The 18,058-nt window shown below is 35.8% G+C and overlaps 1 protein-coding gene across 4 annotated transcripts in view; it reads right to left on the reverse strand.

The window, feature by feature from the left end:
• DMD (dystrophin) overlaps window positions 1–18,058 on the reverse strand; it is a 2,284,432-nt gene that overhangs the window by 1,478,883 nt on the left and 787,491 nt on the right. For all 4 annotated transcript variants that reach the window (XM_063634262.1, XM_063634265.1, XM_063634264.1 and 1 more), the window contains exon 16: window positions 11,111–11,290. In XM_063634262.1, the coding sequence (XP_063490332.1) occupies window positions 11,111–11,290 (180 nt within the window). The remainder of the gene's footprint in view (window positions 1–11,110; window positions 11,291–18,058) is intronic.

Here is an 18,058-nt window from a genome sequence, read left to right on the forward strand (position 1 = left end):
AGAATAGATCAATAATGAGTTCTGAAACTGAGGCAATAATCAATATCCTACCAACCAACAAAAGCCCAGGTCCAGATGGAATCATAGCTGAATTCTACTAGTGCTACAAAGAAGAGCTGGTATCATTTCTACTGAAACTATTCCAAAAAATTGAAAAGAAGGGACTTCTCCCAAACTTATATTATGAGGTCAGCATCATCCTGATGCCAAAACCTGGGAGGGAGGGAGGGAGGGAGGGAGGGAGAGAGAGAGAGAGAAAGAAATGAAAGAAATGAAAGAAAGAAAGAAAGAAAGAAAGAGAAAGAAAGAAGGAAGGATGGAAAGAAAGAAGGAAAGAAGGAAGGAAGGAAGGAAGGAAGGAAGCAAGGAAAAGCAAACTGCAGACTAATATTCTTGATGAACACTGATGAAGAAATTCTCAATACTGGAAAACCAAATCCAGTAGCATATCAAAAAGCTTATCCACCACAATCAAGTTGGCTTCATCCCCAGCATGCAAGGTTGGTTTTACACATGCAAATCAATACATGTGATTCATCACATAAAAAGAACAAAAGACAAAATCCACATGACTATCTCAATAGACAACCAAAAGGTATTTAATAAAATTCAACATCCCTTCATGTTAAAAATTCTCAATAAACTAGGTATTGAAGGAACATACCTCAAAATAATAAGAGCCATAAATTATAAACCCACATCCAAATGGGCAAAAGCTAGAAGCATTCCCCCTGAAAACTGGCACAAGATAAGGATGCCATCTCTCACCACTTCTTTTCAACGTAGTATTGGAAGTTCTGGCCAGGGCAATCAGGGAAGAGAAAGAAATAAAGCGTATTCACATAGGAAGAGAGGAAGTCAAATTATTTTTGTATGCAGATGACATGAACCTATATCCACAAAACCCCATTGTCACAGCCCAAAAGCTAAGACTTCAAACTATACTACAAGGTTGCAGTCACCAGAACAGCAGGGTACTGGTACAAGAACAGACACATAGACCAATGGAACAGAATAGAGAACTCAGAAATAAGACCATGCACCTACAACCATCTGATCTTTGACAAACCTGAAAAAACAAGCAATGGGGAAAGGACTCCCTATTTAATACATAGTGCTGGGATAGTCCTATGCAGAAAATTGAAAGTGGACTTCTTCCTTACAATCTATACAAAAATTAACTCAAGATGCATTAAAGACTTAAATGCAAAACCCAAAACAATAAAAACCCTAGAAGAAAACCTAGGCAATAAAATTCAGGACATGGGCGTGGGCAAAGATTTCATGAGGAAAATGCCAAAAGCAACTGCAACAAAAGCAAAAATTGACAAATGAGATCTAATTAAACTGAAGAACTTCTGCACAGCAAGAGAAACTGCCGTCAGAGTAAACAACCTATAGAATGGGAGAAAAGTTTTGCCATCTATCCATCTGACAATGGTCCAGAGTCTACAAGGAACTTAAACAAATTTACAAGAAAAAAAAACAAACAACCTCATTAAAAAGCGGGCAAAGGACATGAACAAACACTTCTCAAAAGAAGACATCCATGTGACCTAAAAACGTGAAAGAAAACTCAACATCACTGATCATGAGAGAAATGCAAATCAAAACCACAATGAGATGACATCTCACGCCAGTCAGAACGGTTACTCTTAAAAAGTCAAAAAACAATAGATGCTAGTGAGGTTGTGGAGAAAAGGGAACACTTTTACACTCTTGGTGGGAGTGTAAATTAGTTCAACCCTTGTGGAAGACAATGTGGAGATTTCTCAAAGACCTAGAGGCAGAAAAACCATTTAACCCAGCAATCCCATTACTGGTTATATTCCAAAAGAATATAAATCATTCTATTATAAAGACACATGCATGTGTATGTTTATTACAACACTATACACAATAGAAAAGACATGGAGTCAACCTAAATGCTCATCAGTGATAGACTAGATGAAGAAAATGTGGTACATATACACCAAGGAATACTATAATGTCACAAACATTAACAAGTCAATTAAACTTCTTTTCTTCATAAATCACTCAGTTTCAGGTATGTCTTTATAGCATTGTAACAGGCTAATAAATTTTCCTTTTATTTTTGACTGATAATTGCAACTTTTAACTTTCCATTTAATTATTTACATATCCTTGCCTTTGTAAGTTGTCATGCTGGAGTAAGAGATTTCGACTTCTTGCCTTTTTAGATATTCTAGTATTTGAATATTTAGATACTTACTAGAAAGATTCAAGCTATAAAGTATTAGTTACCTAATTTAGCATAAAATCTTTATTTTGAAAATACTAATACTTGCAATAACAGGTACCAGTTATGAAGCTTTTTGCATGATCCAGGCATTACAATAAGTGTTTTGAACTGATTATCCGATTCAAAAGATCTAGAATACTCCCTTGCTATGCTGTAAAGCTTTAATAAATGGTAGCTATTATTACCTCACAATGGCCCTAAGAGTAAGTACTAATATTATTCCTATTTTATACATGAAAGAGACCTTGTTTAGGCAGATAAAACTTCTTTGAATGGTGGCTTCCTTTTAAGTGGTGTGTGTTTGTATGCATACACACACATATATAAATTCAGAATATTGAAATTGTAAACAATGGAATGTCATAACTATTATACAGAAGAATTACTCAATGTTAAATATGTTTGGCTCTTGACATGCTATATTGAAATCTGTGCAAAATTAGTCAAAATACACTACACACACACTATCAGGTTGACAATGTGGATCGAGGTTTATCATTACGTTGTTTGTATATGTATATGTAACCCTTTGGAGTGATCAATGAGTTTTAATGGGTATGGAGGAATTGCACTTCTGCAGTTTAAAACGTACTGCATAATAATAGCAACAGCTTTAGATAATAATTGATAGCCATGCTTAAAAACCAACTCCACAGGCATGGTAGCACAAGGCACAAAAATCTGGTAAAGATTTGCATCTCTAAACAAAAGAAAATATTTATATGTTGAACTTTGGGAGAATCCTTGGGCAAAAGATCAGGTGGTCACAAAGGAAGCTGAGTTACTAATCACAAGGATGTAAAATGCTTTATCTTATGAAGTATAGAGGACTTCCCATAGCTGAATGTAGCACACAATGAGTGCCAAAGTTCATAACAGTAGCCTGGTAACTAAAATTTACTATTAATTACTGTCTTGATACTGATAATAAGGTAATAAAACTTCTAGAATAAGTACTGACATTGAAATCATGAGCAAAATTATTGTCTAATACGTAGAAGGCATCATAAGTCATTTGTTTCTTTGAAATAAATATTACATGATAATTAAGAAGGTTTATTCTGTAAAACTGTCTGTCCAATTTAATGTATCTTGTATCAGAAAGAAGAGATGTATGTTGTCTTCTGGATTCATATTAAATGCAGAATTTGAGCAACTGTGTGAATTAACTGCACCTGCAAAAATTCCAAAGCAATGAGATTTAATTTTTCTGATCCATCTGGCCTTCCTCTACACACTATCTAATACTGAAGTAACGAAACACATTCTATAATTAGGGATGGATATTCTCAGGTATAGGTTTAGGAAAAAGACTTGTATTTTTCTTTATGTGTTATTTCATTTTTTTGTCAGGAGATAATAGGCGTATCATACAGATGTTTAGCATTTTGTCTTTATGGTATTTTAATGACATACTCGATGAATACAGAGTAATAATTTCATAAGTAAGTCTCCTTTGAATAGGGGTAGGATTTTACTATCGTTATTTTTTAGCTGCCTCTCCAGTGGAGAAAGTAGGAATCTTCTTCACTAAGTACTCCAGAGTTTCACATAAAAGCTAAGAGAAACATATCAAAGACATTTAGAACTCGATGGCCACTATAGAAATCTGCCTAGCTTACCTTTCTTTTAAATTTATAAATAAAGAATCAGAGATTCCAAGAGTTAACTCAGACTCAATGTATTACATTTTTTAGCGCTTACTACATTTTATATTGCTAAAGACAATGCATTTACAAGGTAAAACCTATTGCACTGATGTACACGGCCCATTCTCAAATACCTATTATAGTTGGAGGTAGCAAAATGATACAGTTAATTTCCAAAGTTATTTGAGATGTAACTTCAAATTTTCTTCTCTATTTTTTTTTATTATTTTTTGAGACGAAGTCTCGCTCTGTCATCCTAGCTGGAGTGCAGTGGCATGATATCGGCTCACTGCAACCTCCACCTCCCGGGTTCAAGAAATTCTCCTGCCTCAGCCTCCCAAGCAGCTGCAATTACAAGCGCCTGCCACCACACCTGGCTAATTTTTTTGTATTTTTAGTACAGATGGGGTTTCACCATGTTGACCATGCTGGTATCAAACTCCTGACCTCAGATGATTTGCCTGCCTCATCCTCCCAAAGTACTGGGATTACAAGCGTGAGCCACCACGCTTGGCCAACATCAAATTTTTCTAATAAAACCTTTAACCTGAGAAATTACCCAAAAGATGTTCTGAAATTTAAGGGAGCTAATTCTATGAACTTAAGTAAAAAGGGAACACAAAATAAGTAAGGTATTTTTATTTTACTTCTAGTTTTCAAAAAATCATTTTCTTTTTTTTTAATTGGCATCAGGCTTACTAGTCTTGGAGAGCTTTCAGGAAGTAATGAAAAGGGCTTTTAACTAAAAAGGCTTAGAGTATTTTTAATTAAAATTAGTGGGCAAAAAAGACGAGAGGCAACCCATTTGCAACTATATCCCTCTTGTACAAAGAGGTCTACAAAATTTTGCTCTGAGAATGGGTACACCCAGAACGTGAACATAAAATATTTTATGAAGGCTTAAAATAGAGGATCTTTAAAGAATGAGAATGGACTCGGAAAAGAAGAGCATATAAAGAAATTTTCTTCTTGGTACATTTGTATATTTTTATTTGCATATTGGATATAATAAAAAGCACTGGCTTATCATTTACAGTTATGTTTCATATTAGTATTTGATAGGAGTTTTAAATCTCTCATCAGGTGCTTGCTTCGGCAGCACATACAATAAATCTCTCATCAGGATATAGATGATATAGAAGATACACATAATTATATAATAATCATTTTCTCTTTTTGGGCATCCTTGAATGTAGGCACAAACATATACAGCATAAACCTGAACTGCCATGCACAAGAAGAGGCAAATTCTGAGCATATATATTTTATCTTAAAGAGGTGCTCACAGTTGAGAATGTTGCAAAAATTATTGTTAGCAATACAGCAAAATATTCACAAAATGGGAATGAGATATTTGAACCTTAATAAGTCATACAACTTTCCTTATTCCTGAGAAAGAAGACAATTTAATCTACAAAAAATTCACAAAACTACACAACCTTTACTCATTTGAAAAAAAAAGTATATATATATGCTTACGCCAAAGCACCTGGTGTATAATACTTACTATAAATTACATATTAAATATGATAATTACAATTTATGGTATAATATGGTAATTACAATTACCATATCAAATTTTCAAGCATATGAATAATATACCCTTTCAACAGCACATGTGATTTCAGTCAAATGAGGAAAGTAATGCTTCAAATCACATAAATTATATTTTAGAATATTAATTATAATAAATTTCTTACTATCACATTTATTAAGTTCCAGGGTACATGTATTGGACGTGTATGTTTGTTATGTAGGTAAATGTGTGCCACAGTGGTATGCTGCACCTACAGACCTATCACGTAGATATTGAGCCCAGCATCCATTACCTATTTTTCCTGATGCTCTCCTCCTCTCCCACCAATAGGCCCCAGTGTGTGTTGTTCTCTTCCCTGTGCCCATGTGTTCCCATTGTTCAGCTCCCACTTATAAGTGAGAACATGCAGTGTTTGGTTTTCTGTTCCTGCATTAGTTTGCTGAGAATTACAGCTTCCAGCTCCATCCATGTCCATGCAAAGGACATAATCTCATTCCTTTTTATGGCTGCATACTATTCCATGGTGTATATGTATCACATTTCCTCTATCCAGTCTATCATTGATGGGCATTTGGGTTGATTCTATGTCTTTGCTATTGTGAACAGTGCTGCAATTAACATACAAATGCATGTATCCTTATAATGGGATGATATATATTCCTTTGGGTACATACCCAATACCGGCCTTGCTGGGTATTCCTGGTTCTAGTTCTTTGAGGAATCACCACAATGTCTTCCACAATGGTTAAACTAATTTACATTCCCACCAACAGTGTAAAAGCATTCCCAATTCTCTGCAACCTTGCCAGCATCTGTTGTATCTTGACTTTTTAATAATCACCATTCTGACTGGCGTGAGATAGTGGGCTGAGGCTGATACGGATGAATCGAGAGAAGTAGGCTTCAAAGGTGGGTAATAAAATTCTTCCCTGAGCTAGGGGAGAATGTTCTAACCCAGTGCAAACAAGCTAACAACCATGATGAAACAGGAGCGGATAACAGGAATAACCAGTTTACAGAGGAACGTAAATGACCTGATGGAGCTGAGAAACACAATACGAGAACTCCACAATGCAATCACACTGTCAACACCTGAATAGACCGAGCAGAAGAAAGAATCTCAGAGCCTGAAGACTATCTTGCTGAAATAAGACAGGCAGACAAGATTAGAGAAAAAAAAAAGAACAAAAATGAATGTACAAAACCTCTGAGAAATGTGGGATTATGTAAATTCTGAAGCAAAGACTGTTCCGGGTACTTGAAAGAGATGGGGAGAACGGAACCAAGTTGGAAATCATACTTCAGGATATCGTCCAGGAGAACTTCTCCAACCTAGAAAGCCAGCCCAACATTCAAATTGAGGAAATGCAAGATACTGAGCAGACCAACCCCAAGATACACAATCATAAAATTCTCCAAGGTTTAAATGAAAGAAAAAATGTTAAGGACAGCCAGAAAGAAAGGCCAGGTCACTTACAAAGGGAAGCCCATCAGGGTAACAGCAGATCTCTCAGCAGAAACCCTATAAGCCAGTAGAGATTGGGGGCTAATATTGAACACCCTGAAAGAAAAGAATTTCCAAGGCAGAATTTCATATCCAAAGTAAGCTTCATAAGTGAAGGAAAAATAAAATCCTTTCCAGACAAGCAAATGTTGATGGAATTCGTCACTTATCATATTTCATAATTATGATCAGGACAAAATATATATCGATCAGGACCAAGGCAATTAGAAAAAATTGCACAAATAACAACAAGTGTATATATAAAAAACTGCAGGGAATCAGGATCATTTGAGTTTTTAAAGAAGTCAATCCAGGGTATATTTTCCCTCTTTTCTCATTGTAAGCCTCCAGATAGCAAGAGTTATTATCTCTCCAACATTTAGAAACAAAGTATTTTCTATCTTCTTAGGCTACTTTCTAATCAACTTAAATACCCTCAGCTTCTGTCCAGGTATTATTCAAGTCAAATCTGAGTTTGAAATGCAAGAGAGCAGTCCTCCAAGCTGATGATTTTTTTCACGTTTTGATCTCTTGCCATGCAACTGCTTCATAAGGTCAAAAATGCCTCAAAGCTTTGACCTGAATAGCAATCATACGCACAAGCAGTGTTCTTTATATGAGTACAATTGGATGCCTTTTCATCTCACTCACGATTTCCATACCCTGCCTCACAATAGGTTTTAACCATTATGAGAACTTTGCTCATTCTTTATACTAATAATTTAAAAGAATTTTTGAAACAATTGAGTGTATCATGTGAATAGTCATTAATGAAACTGATTTTTCTCCCACAATCATTATAGAAAATGTACATACAAGTGAGCTTTGTTCTACAAAGTCACAACCTTACAGCCCATATTCTTGGAATTCTTCTTATGTAATTTTAAACAAGGTCAATTTGACATGGATAAAAGAAAATCAGTTGCTCTTATATGATACTATTTCTCTGTTGTCTCTCTTTACCCCCTTTTAATTTGTCTTTTCCTGAGTAGCTCCATATCTATCTTCCTGTGAGCTCAAAAACAACCAGCAAAGATTTGGATCAATCCTATGACAGCATAATTTTTGGAAAGGCAATGAGAGAAAACTGAAACATAAGCATAAGAAAGACTCAAGCTTAGTGTTCTGGGAAACAACTTACATGATGTTAAGTCCTTTTATTTGTTTGTAGCCCACAATAGGAGCGTGTAACAGTTTGAAAATAAAATTAAAAGGAGACAGTGGGCCGGGCGCGGTGGCTCATGCCTGTAATCTCAGCACTTTGGGAGGCCAAAGCAGGAGGATCACAAGGTCAGGAGATCAAGACCACGCTGGCCAACATGGTGAAATCCCATCTCTACTAAAAATACAAAAAATTAGTGGGGCGTCAATGCAGACGCCTGTAGTCCCAGCTGCTACTTGGGAGGCTGAGGCAGGAGAATGGTGTGAACCCAGGAGGCAGAGCTTGCAGTGAGCTGAGATTGTGCCACTGTACTACAGCCTGGGCCATGGAGTGAGACTCCGTCTCAAAAAAAAAAAAAAAAAAAAAAATAGCCTTCCAGACACACTGAACTACATGACTTACATATCAACCTAAACCTTTTTCCCATCAAATGCTTTCTTGTCTATGCCTCCATTTTATCTTCATTGTATCCCTATGAGCAAGTGAAGAGATACATGCTGTAATGCATGTTGGACTTTATTTCATAAAGAACAATGCAAAGCAAAACTAGTATTGTTTTATTACAGAATTATACAAGTTGGAAGACATCAAGTCAATTGTCTAGGTGGTGGTCTCATAATTTTTAGGGAATTAAAAATAAGGCTTCAAATGCTTTTCTACCAATTGGAATAATCAAATCAGTAATATTTTGATGAGATGTACAAATTCATCAAAAAGTGGTCCCATTCCAAGGGAATGAGCATATTTATATACTGTATTCCTAAGAAGCTCTCCCTTTTCACATTTCAGGGAGCATTGTGGAAAACCAGAATGTTGGGATTCACACACATATCACTGTCTATTTTCTTTAAACATTTACTTTAGAATCAGGAGTACATGTGAAAGCTTGTTACATAGGTAAATGTGTGTCACAGGGGTTTGCTTACCAATTATTTCATCACCCAGGTATTAAGCCCAGTATCCAATACTCATATTTTCTGCTCTTCTACATCCTCCCACCCTCCCACCTCAAGTAGATCCCAGTGTGTGTTGTTCCCCTCTATGGTCTGCAGATTGTATCAAAGGCTTAGTAAAGATGTAGATTTTTAGGTCCTTAACATAGCTTATGGATGAGATTTTCTGAGCAAAATGTATAGGAATATGCATTTTAACTAGCTCCTCAGGTGGCTACTATGCAAACTCAAGTTTGAGAACCACTGCATGCAATGCAAATGAACTAGAACATGACCTACGTGTAACTGTTACAACTCCCTAAACGTATCCCTTAAAAGCGATGCATGTCAAAATAACTTTCTTTATCAAATAATGGCAATCTTTCTTAACACAGCAACTGACCAATTTATGGCAGCAATAATCTACGGAAGCAATGGGTACATATGGGAATAATATTAGTGTTGGGTTAAAAAGTATCAAATTGACTAATGTCTCATGTATTTATTACATATACCAATGTATTGCAGAGAAGCCACGGGCAGATCACATAAAATAGGAGGAATCACAATACAGTAGTAAAATTACTATTAGGTCAATTAATTGCTAAAGTGTGTTTAATGGAAAACAAATGGAGTTTGTATTATGTAATGATTGTGTGGGAAATTATTACAATTTATATTCATATTTCTTCAAATTATAATTTTTTAACATAAAATTGGATTAAAAGTAACATTGAACTGTGATGGAAAATCATATAGGCTGGTTTATTATGCTGTCTTAAATTGTATTCCTGGAGGCAATACTACAAACTGCATGTCTTCAAAAGGCATTTCCTAAGTGCTACTTATCAGATGTCAAGTCTCAAAAAAACAAATTCCGCCTACTTGTCTCACTATAGAGGAAATATTTGCCTAAAATCTATTGAATATGGTAGTGTATGCCTGTGCATTGAGCTATGAATTGTGAGTAAAGTTATTCCTTATAATGCAAGACTATGTGGCAGAATATGTTAAATACTATTATATATAATGTTGATATATGGAATGACTACTCATTATTCTACCATCCAACTATGTAAGAAAAAAAAAGGGTTCAACTTTTTTTTTTTTTTTTGAGACGGAGTCTCGCTCTGTCGCCCAGGCCGGACTGCAGTGGCACGATCTGGGCTCACTGCAAGCTCCGCCTCCCAGGTTGACGCCATTCTCCCACCTCAGCCTCCCAAGTAGCTGGGACTACAGGCGCCTGCCACCGCGCCCGGCTAATTTTTTGTATTTTTATAGTAGAGACGTGGATTCACCGTGTTGGCCAAGATGGTCTTGATCTCCTGACCTCGTGATCCACCCACCTCAGCCTCCCAAAGTGCTGGGATTACAGGCGTGAGCCACCGCGCCCGGCCAAGAGGTTCAACTTTTAACAATACCCCATTTTAGTGACTAAATTTTTAAAAATTGTTATAATAAAACCACATACCCCAAATGTAGCTGAGATGTTTTCATAATCTACAGCCCATATGTGTTAGTATAACTAAGTCACATTCATGATTTTATGAAATCAGCAGTCTATGGCAGAAAGGTACAATACTCAAATAATTAATTGCACTAATAAAAAACTTTCCAAGAAATCAAAGGACCTGAACCCTAGTCCTCCTACCACTAACTTGTCTTGAAAAATTTACTTTTCTTCCCTAAATTTCATTTTTCTCAAGAGTAAAATGGAGTTGGCTAATGGTCCTCGTGGTTCTAGCATTCTCTGATTTGGGGTAAGATTGTGATTATACAGTTTCCCAGCATTTTGTTCACCTGCTCTAAGTCACTCAGTTCCCCCTTACTATTGGGCTGGAAGAAATTCATTCTAGGGCAGTAACAAGTTCAGTTAATTAGCACTCTACCTCACCACCATTCTCCAACAACAAGACAGGCAAAAGAATCATGTTTTAATTTAACTAAACACAGAGCAAAAACTAATCTGGTTTCTTCTTTTGTAGGGTTATAATGTTACTCTCTTAATGCAGGTTTAGAAAATCTCTGAGATAGTCTGTAGCATGATAATTGGTATCACTAACCTGTGCTGTACTCTTTTCAAGTTTTTGGACTAAATTATCCCAACACCGGGCAAAGTTTTCCAGCCATGCTTCCGTCTTTTGGGTCACTGACTTATTCTTCAGTGTTGAAAGAAGATCTTGTTTGAGTGAATACAGTTTGCCCATGGATTGCTTTTTCTTTTCTAGATCTGCTTTTAAAACCTGTTAAAACAAGAAAGATCACAGAATAAGCCTGGGTTACATTTTATACACCACTATAGTCCAATCTGCTTTTGCATGTATTTGCTCATTTGTATAGATAAGAAAATATTTCAATCGTGCCTGGAAAGGATCAAAAGTTCAGAAAAATATAGGTAGAAAGTTATAATCTATCTAATTTTCCCAAGAAGTTTGAAAAGAAAGTCAGATGTAGAATAAAGACCTACTAGAAGTAATTAATAGCTACCTTAAAATATTTGAAGAACATCCAAGTGAAAAGGTAATATTGCCTCAAAGGTAAAAACAGAGATCAACATGTGGAAGGTAGAAGGCATGGCTCTTGGATTTCCCCTTAATTCCTGACAGAATTCAAACGAAAACTGACAAATCAGGTACCAGGAGTACTGAAGAAAAGCTAGTGAGTTGAGAAAATGAGAATGGCTAAGGAAACTTGCCATTCTGAAATGCTGTGATTATTATTGTTTCCACAATTTTAACATTCGGTTCATTATTTGGAGATAAAAATCTCATTATGTGATTTACTGACCCTAAAATTTTTGTAGGATCCATTAATCAATTAACATCTGGTTATTTGAGTAATTATTTTTTAAAACTAATTGTAGAGCCCATTAAGTAAAAGAACTAAGTCGCTGGGCATGACATAAATCCATCAGCATCTCTTTTCAGATTTTGTAAATACTTATGTTGTCTTATGAAGCAATTTTTATACCATTTATATTTCCAAAGTTCCTGTGAGCTGTGGAGGGTTACAAACTCCCTTTGGTTGACTTGAAAGGAATAAGTGGTTTATGTGAAATCAGTAAATCAGGGCAGTTTTTTCTTTTACTTGACTCAGTAACGTTACCTGATACACAGAGAAATTCAGTTCCTGGGTACTGAACATTACTGCCTGACTTAATTTGTAAACAAAGGAGAAAAAGGAAGAGAAATAAAGGAGAAAGTTCTCCTACAGCCACTTAACAATCCCATATTTGGCAGCAAATACAATGAATGTAAACTAAACCGTGATACCTGTCTTTCTGAAACAAATACAAGTTTATTTAAGAACTAACATACCATACAGCAAAGAAATTGTCACGAAACAAATGCACCAATTGCCCAAGAAACAAAGTAACGCCCAACCTACAGCAGTCAATACACCTTCCCGAAAAGGACAATCTAAGTAGCCCAGAATGCTCTAGTGTCTCCTTCAATTAGTTTGTCTTTTACTCAGAATCTGCTTCATCTGATGTACGTTACAGTTCAGCCTTCATGCCATTTTTAAGGGGAAACAAAGCGAGATTTAAGTTTCATTTCTAATTTTTCCTTAACAATAACTTCAGTATTAGAATTTCTCAGTTTGAAAGAATGCAGTAGACCAAAATACAAATTAAGATGTTATACACTGAATTCATATCAAAATAAAACCCACGGTGTGGGGGTTTAGCAATAGGTAGGTGGTTTTTCTTTTTTGTTTTGTTTTGAGTTGGAGTCTCACTCTGTCACCCAGGCTGGAGTGCAGTGCCATGATCTCAGCTCACTGCAGGCTCTGTCTTCCGGGTTCAAGCAATTCTCCTGTGTCAGCCTCGCGAGTAGCTGGTATTATAGGCACATGCCACTAAGCCCAGCTAATTTTTACATTTTTAGAAGAGACAGGGGTCTCAACATGTTGGCCTGGCTGGTCTCAAACTCCTGACCTCAAGTGATCCAACCGCCTTGGCCTCCCAAAGTGCTGGGATTACAGGCATGAGCCACCGTACCCAGTCCAATACATAGGCTTTACATATTCATTTTGTTTAATTCACATGTTAGCTTTCCATTACATTTAAGTGAATATTTGCATTAGTATTAGAACAAAGGTTTATGCTACCTGTCCCAAGCTGAGAGCCATATTTGAATTTCAATGTATATTCCTCCAGTTATAGTGTCATTTTTTTTTTTTTTTACTATGGAAAGAGGCACAATATACATAAAGACACATATCTAAAAATAAAAAAAAATCTAAGTACAATCCTCTTTGACTTACTTTCTCAGAATGTAAGAAACTATTTTAAATAGCCATATGTGTAAGGTGAAACGGTGTACCCATCATTTAAACAAAATATGTAATGATTTGGAAACATGTCAGAACAGGAGAGCGAGAATTATGTTTAAAGAAGACGATTGCAATAAAAACCTATGAGTAACCTCATGGTACCTAAACAAATGAAAATAAGTCTCTGGTTTTAATATTAAGCCACATGAAGAAACATTTGGTAAGCATTACAAAAATGAAAGTGAAAGCCACCATTAAAAATAAAATTAGAGGCAGTGGCTCACGCCTGTAATCTCAGCACGTTGGGAGGCTGAAGGTGGGCGAATCACGAGGTCAGGAGTTTGAGACCACCCTGGCCAACACAGCGAAACCTCCTCTGTACTAAAAATACCAAAATTAGCTGGGCATGTTGGTGCATGCCTGTGGTCCCAGCTACTCAGGAAGCTGAGGCAAGGAATTACTTGAACCAGGGAGGCAGAGGTTGCCCTGAGCTGAGATCACACCACTGCACTCCAGGCTGGGCAACACAGCAAGACTCCATCTCAAAAAAAAAAAAAAAAAAAAAAAAAAAAAAAAAAAAAAAAAAAAAAATCCAATTAGGAAAAGTGCACTCAAGGTAAAGTAAAATCAGTGTTATAATTATACTGTGTGATTATGGAATAACTGAATTTTTATATGTCTATATGACAAAAACACTGAACCCTGACTTCTACCTAGTAAATTTTAGATATGAATATCAAAAATGATGATGGCAGATTAGTTGTTTGGTCTCAATTTCTCTCTCTTTTTCTATCTTTCAGTAGTCATCTCCCAGTTCCAGAACTCCCCCAGGATTATTAACTGAGGGAGGAAAAGAAAGAAAATCCATGATGGTGCCAGATACATTAGAGATCATAGAATTCATTAGAATTACCTTGCCCTGTCTATACATTGAAGCCGATTCTTTTAAGCTTAGGTCTTACATGTGCATATTAAATAACTATGATTTGTTACTAATTATTGCATAAAATATGTATTTCTACATATCAATAATTAACCATAGGTCTATGAGTGCCAGAGACCCACAGTGCTCTAGAAAATTCAGGTGGCAAAAGGAAGATCCAGAAAATGTGTACAAGAAAAGGCCAGCTGGGATAGTAAAAGAATAAATAGATTTTATTTTTATAGAAGCCAGGAATGTAGACCTACCTCCAAGGTAGGGAGGAAGGTACAGTCAATAAATCGGACTGGGTCAGTAGTGGAGATGGAGAAGGGACAGATAAGTTGTTCAAGATGATTTGAAGTGAAAAGATAATGTCTCCTTTCAAAAGGCCCAGGAAACCCTCACCTCACTCTCATCAGGAATATGCATAAGAGAATAATGCCAAGACAATTTCTCCTATATTGGCAAAATTGAGTTTTCCACCTATATTATGTGTAGTTACTTATCTATATGTAAGATGTGCTCCAATTCATTCTAATCACCAATTATACTTTGGGAGGTTGATCTATTACAGAGGTTCTCATCTTGAAAGAATATCAGAATTACCTGAAAGCTTGTTAGAATGCAGATGACTAGGCTCTACTTCTAGAGTTTCTAAATCAGTAGGTCAGAAGATGGCCTAACAATGTGCATTCCTAACAAATTTCCTTCATACTGATGCTGCTGGTCGGGGGAACACATTTTGAGAAGCATTGATTCTGTCTGAATTAATTATTTTAGGGCCATCTCAAGAGTTTAGGTAAAGGTAGCAAGTCAAACAGCACTGCCAAGAGGAACTTGCTCAGTTACCATAAGCACTTCATCCATGTCCTTTGATCCCACAGCCATTTGAGAGTATCTTCAATTCTCAAGTACTTCTGTAGCCCTTATATACCATACTCTCATGGATCACCCTGCTTCCCCAGAGCTGTCCTTCCCTGGAAAACACCAACAGTCCCCACAGCAGCAATACATTTACTGAAAAACAGGTTTCTTCTTGACTTGGATCTTCCCATGATAATTTACATGATTCTACAAGTCTTATAATTCACCTCATAAAAGCTACTGTTTCTTCTTTCCCTTCATTTTTCTCCCTGATGCCAAATCAGTTTAAAACTGAAATCAGTTTTGATTGTAAAAAATAATACATCTACATGATTTGGATATGAATCCCAAAGATCTAGAGCAAATTAAACGTCATAATCACCACCTCCCACCCCAATGGTAAGGAGGACACAATCCCATGGGATATTAGTGATAGTATTTCAAAACAAATGCACTTATTGTAAAGAAAAGAGAGTTTAGCACAGTGTACCTATACCGAGACATGTACTGAAAACTGGTGACAGATGGTACCTGTTTTGGGTCTCAGATTGTGACATATTTTAATGAACATTAAATTCTTATTCACTGCCTGAGTCAGCAGGGGAATTTTACCTCAAATTCTAGACCAGCTGTCAGGTTTTGTTAATTGGCTTAAACTATCAAATAACAAGACCTATAGAAAACATATTTTCTCTTTGTTCACAAGCAAGGTGACATAATACAAATTTTAATCCTATTGGAAAATTATTGAGACTTTGTTAAAAGAGCATTTTTATGGCCCTGAGGCTAGCCAAGATTTCTGCTCACAAAAATGTTAACATAGAGGCACATTATTGTTAGACATGACACATCTCAGTTGCAGTTATTTTTTCCAAGGAATCAACTGATACGAGGAGTACTGAAATAGATTGAAAGGCCTGGACCTGAGTCTGGATGTCTAAGTGTTCATTTTAAGTCTGATACTAATGATGTAAGATACAGGTCCTGTGTTTTTTCTTGATCTTGGTTTTCTCTTGGAAATAACTTGAGTAGCTGGTCCTAATGAACTTTAGATGTGAAACTAGATTGAAGAAACATTAGATGAGATGCAAAATCTCATCTAGCTTTAACATATTTGGATTTTGTCAGTTTGTGGCTTCCTAAGAACAACTTTCTTGATAAATAAATACCAACTTTCTTGGTAAATCTAGTCAACAATATATGCAGGAACTTTCAATAGATATTAAGATTTGGAATTTATCATCATGTAAAATAACTGTACTATTCTAGCATGTGGTACTTTCCAAAGATGGCTGTAAAATATCCTCATCTCAGATGCTTTGCTATAACTTCACCCTGGTGCTTCTCCATGAGAAAATGAAATCTAACTCCTTTTCCTTGAATCTGGGCAGGCTTGTGACTTTTTCAACACACAAAATATGACTATCACTGTTATGACTGACTGTCTGAAGCACATGGTTCTGTATTTAACTAGCAATATACCTTGGCTCCTAATCAGAGGGCATGACTGCATTTTGATAATCAGTGGTCACACACTTATTTACTGAAAGGATTCATATTTTGCCTGAGAAGAACAATGTTTGTAAGGAATATTCTGCTTTAAGGAGATGTAATCCATGCATCCATTCCTCTAGATATGATAGTATCCATCATGAATGTATCCTCTCCTCTCTGTGGCATGTGACAGTGTGTACCACTTCCTACTTTTTTGAAATATTTATTCTCCTCACTTTTATGCACCACTTTCCCCTCGTGGTATCTGCTTAATCTTTTGGTCGACATCTTGTCCTCTGTCTACTCCTTGATTGTAGACATTCCCCCCGTGAAATCTATTCGTTTCACTTAATGTGTCACTCTACACAATCCCTCAGAAGCATTTTGACTGCTTCTGAATCAATAACTAGTCATGAACCCTTTTCTGAGATTCTAGGTGTGTAAACCAACTGACTAATGGAAAGGATTTTTAACTTAGATGTCTCAAAGACATTTTATACTGAATATATCCAAAACTGAAATAATTATCATTCTTGCCATTCCAGCAATTCCTCTTCTATTCTCCTATTAGCGCTAGTAACCCTCCTAGGAACCCAGTCACCCAAATGAAATGTCTAGGAACCATTTCAAACTTCTGCCTCTTATCACAACTTTCATTCATCACATCTTAACATTCTAATGTTTCTCTCCTTATCTTAATACCCAATGCTACTTAGTTCAGGTCTTCCGATTAGTCCTCGTACCATCAAACATCTTCCTACCAAAAAGTATTACAAAAATGCAAATATGATTCTTTTGCAAACTCTCAATGGCTCCCCGTCAGCTGCAGGCCAAAACTACAAATACGGCTGATATTTTTGCACTCGTGTTTCGAAACATATACAGGTTACTTTTCTGAACTCTATTTTCGGCAGTCACATCACTTAATTAAGTCTATATTCTTTGAGCAATAATTTCTTATCAATAATAAGCTACCTTGTAGTAACAAGTAATACATAAGTGAATCTATTTTAAATTAAAAGACCAATGAGGGTTAGCATTTATGGAGCAAAAAAAAAAATGTATGAAACAAATAAATATCTGGTAAAATGGTACATATTTAAAATAAATGGAAAAATTTACCTAAGTTTAGAAATGATTTAATTATTATGAAGTAGAATACATAATATCAATACAGATATAAATTGATTCACTCAGGTGAAATTATGAAACACTACTTACAACCATTTTGTTTTCTAAAAGTTCGTATCAAATGAACATTTAATCGAATCTATCAAAAATTTTAAGAAATCATAATATACAATATTTCACTCGAAAAATTATGCTCGTAGTATCAGACTGGCCTCTTTTACTAGAAATGATAAAATTCACAGAGTAAGAGAAACTTTCAAGTTTTTTTTTTTTTTTATCTTGGAAATTCCTGCTGAAACCAAATGTTTCAATGAAGGCTTTTCTG

The sequence above is a fragment of the Symphalangus syndactylus genome, chromosome X (assembly GCF_028878055.3).
Source record: "Symphalangus syndactylus isolate Jambi chromosome X, NHGRI_mSymSyn1-v2.1_pri, whole genome shotgun sequence".
Taxonomy (NCBI): domain Eukaryota; kingdom Metazoa; phylum Chordata; class Mammalia; order Primates; family Hylobatidae; genus Symphalangus; species Symphalangus syndactylus.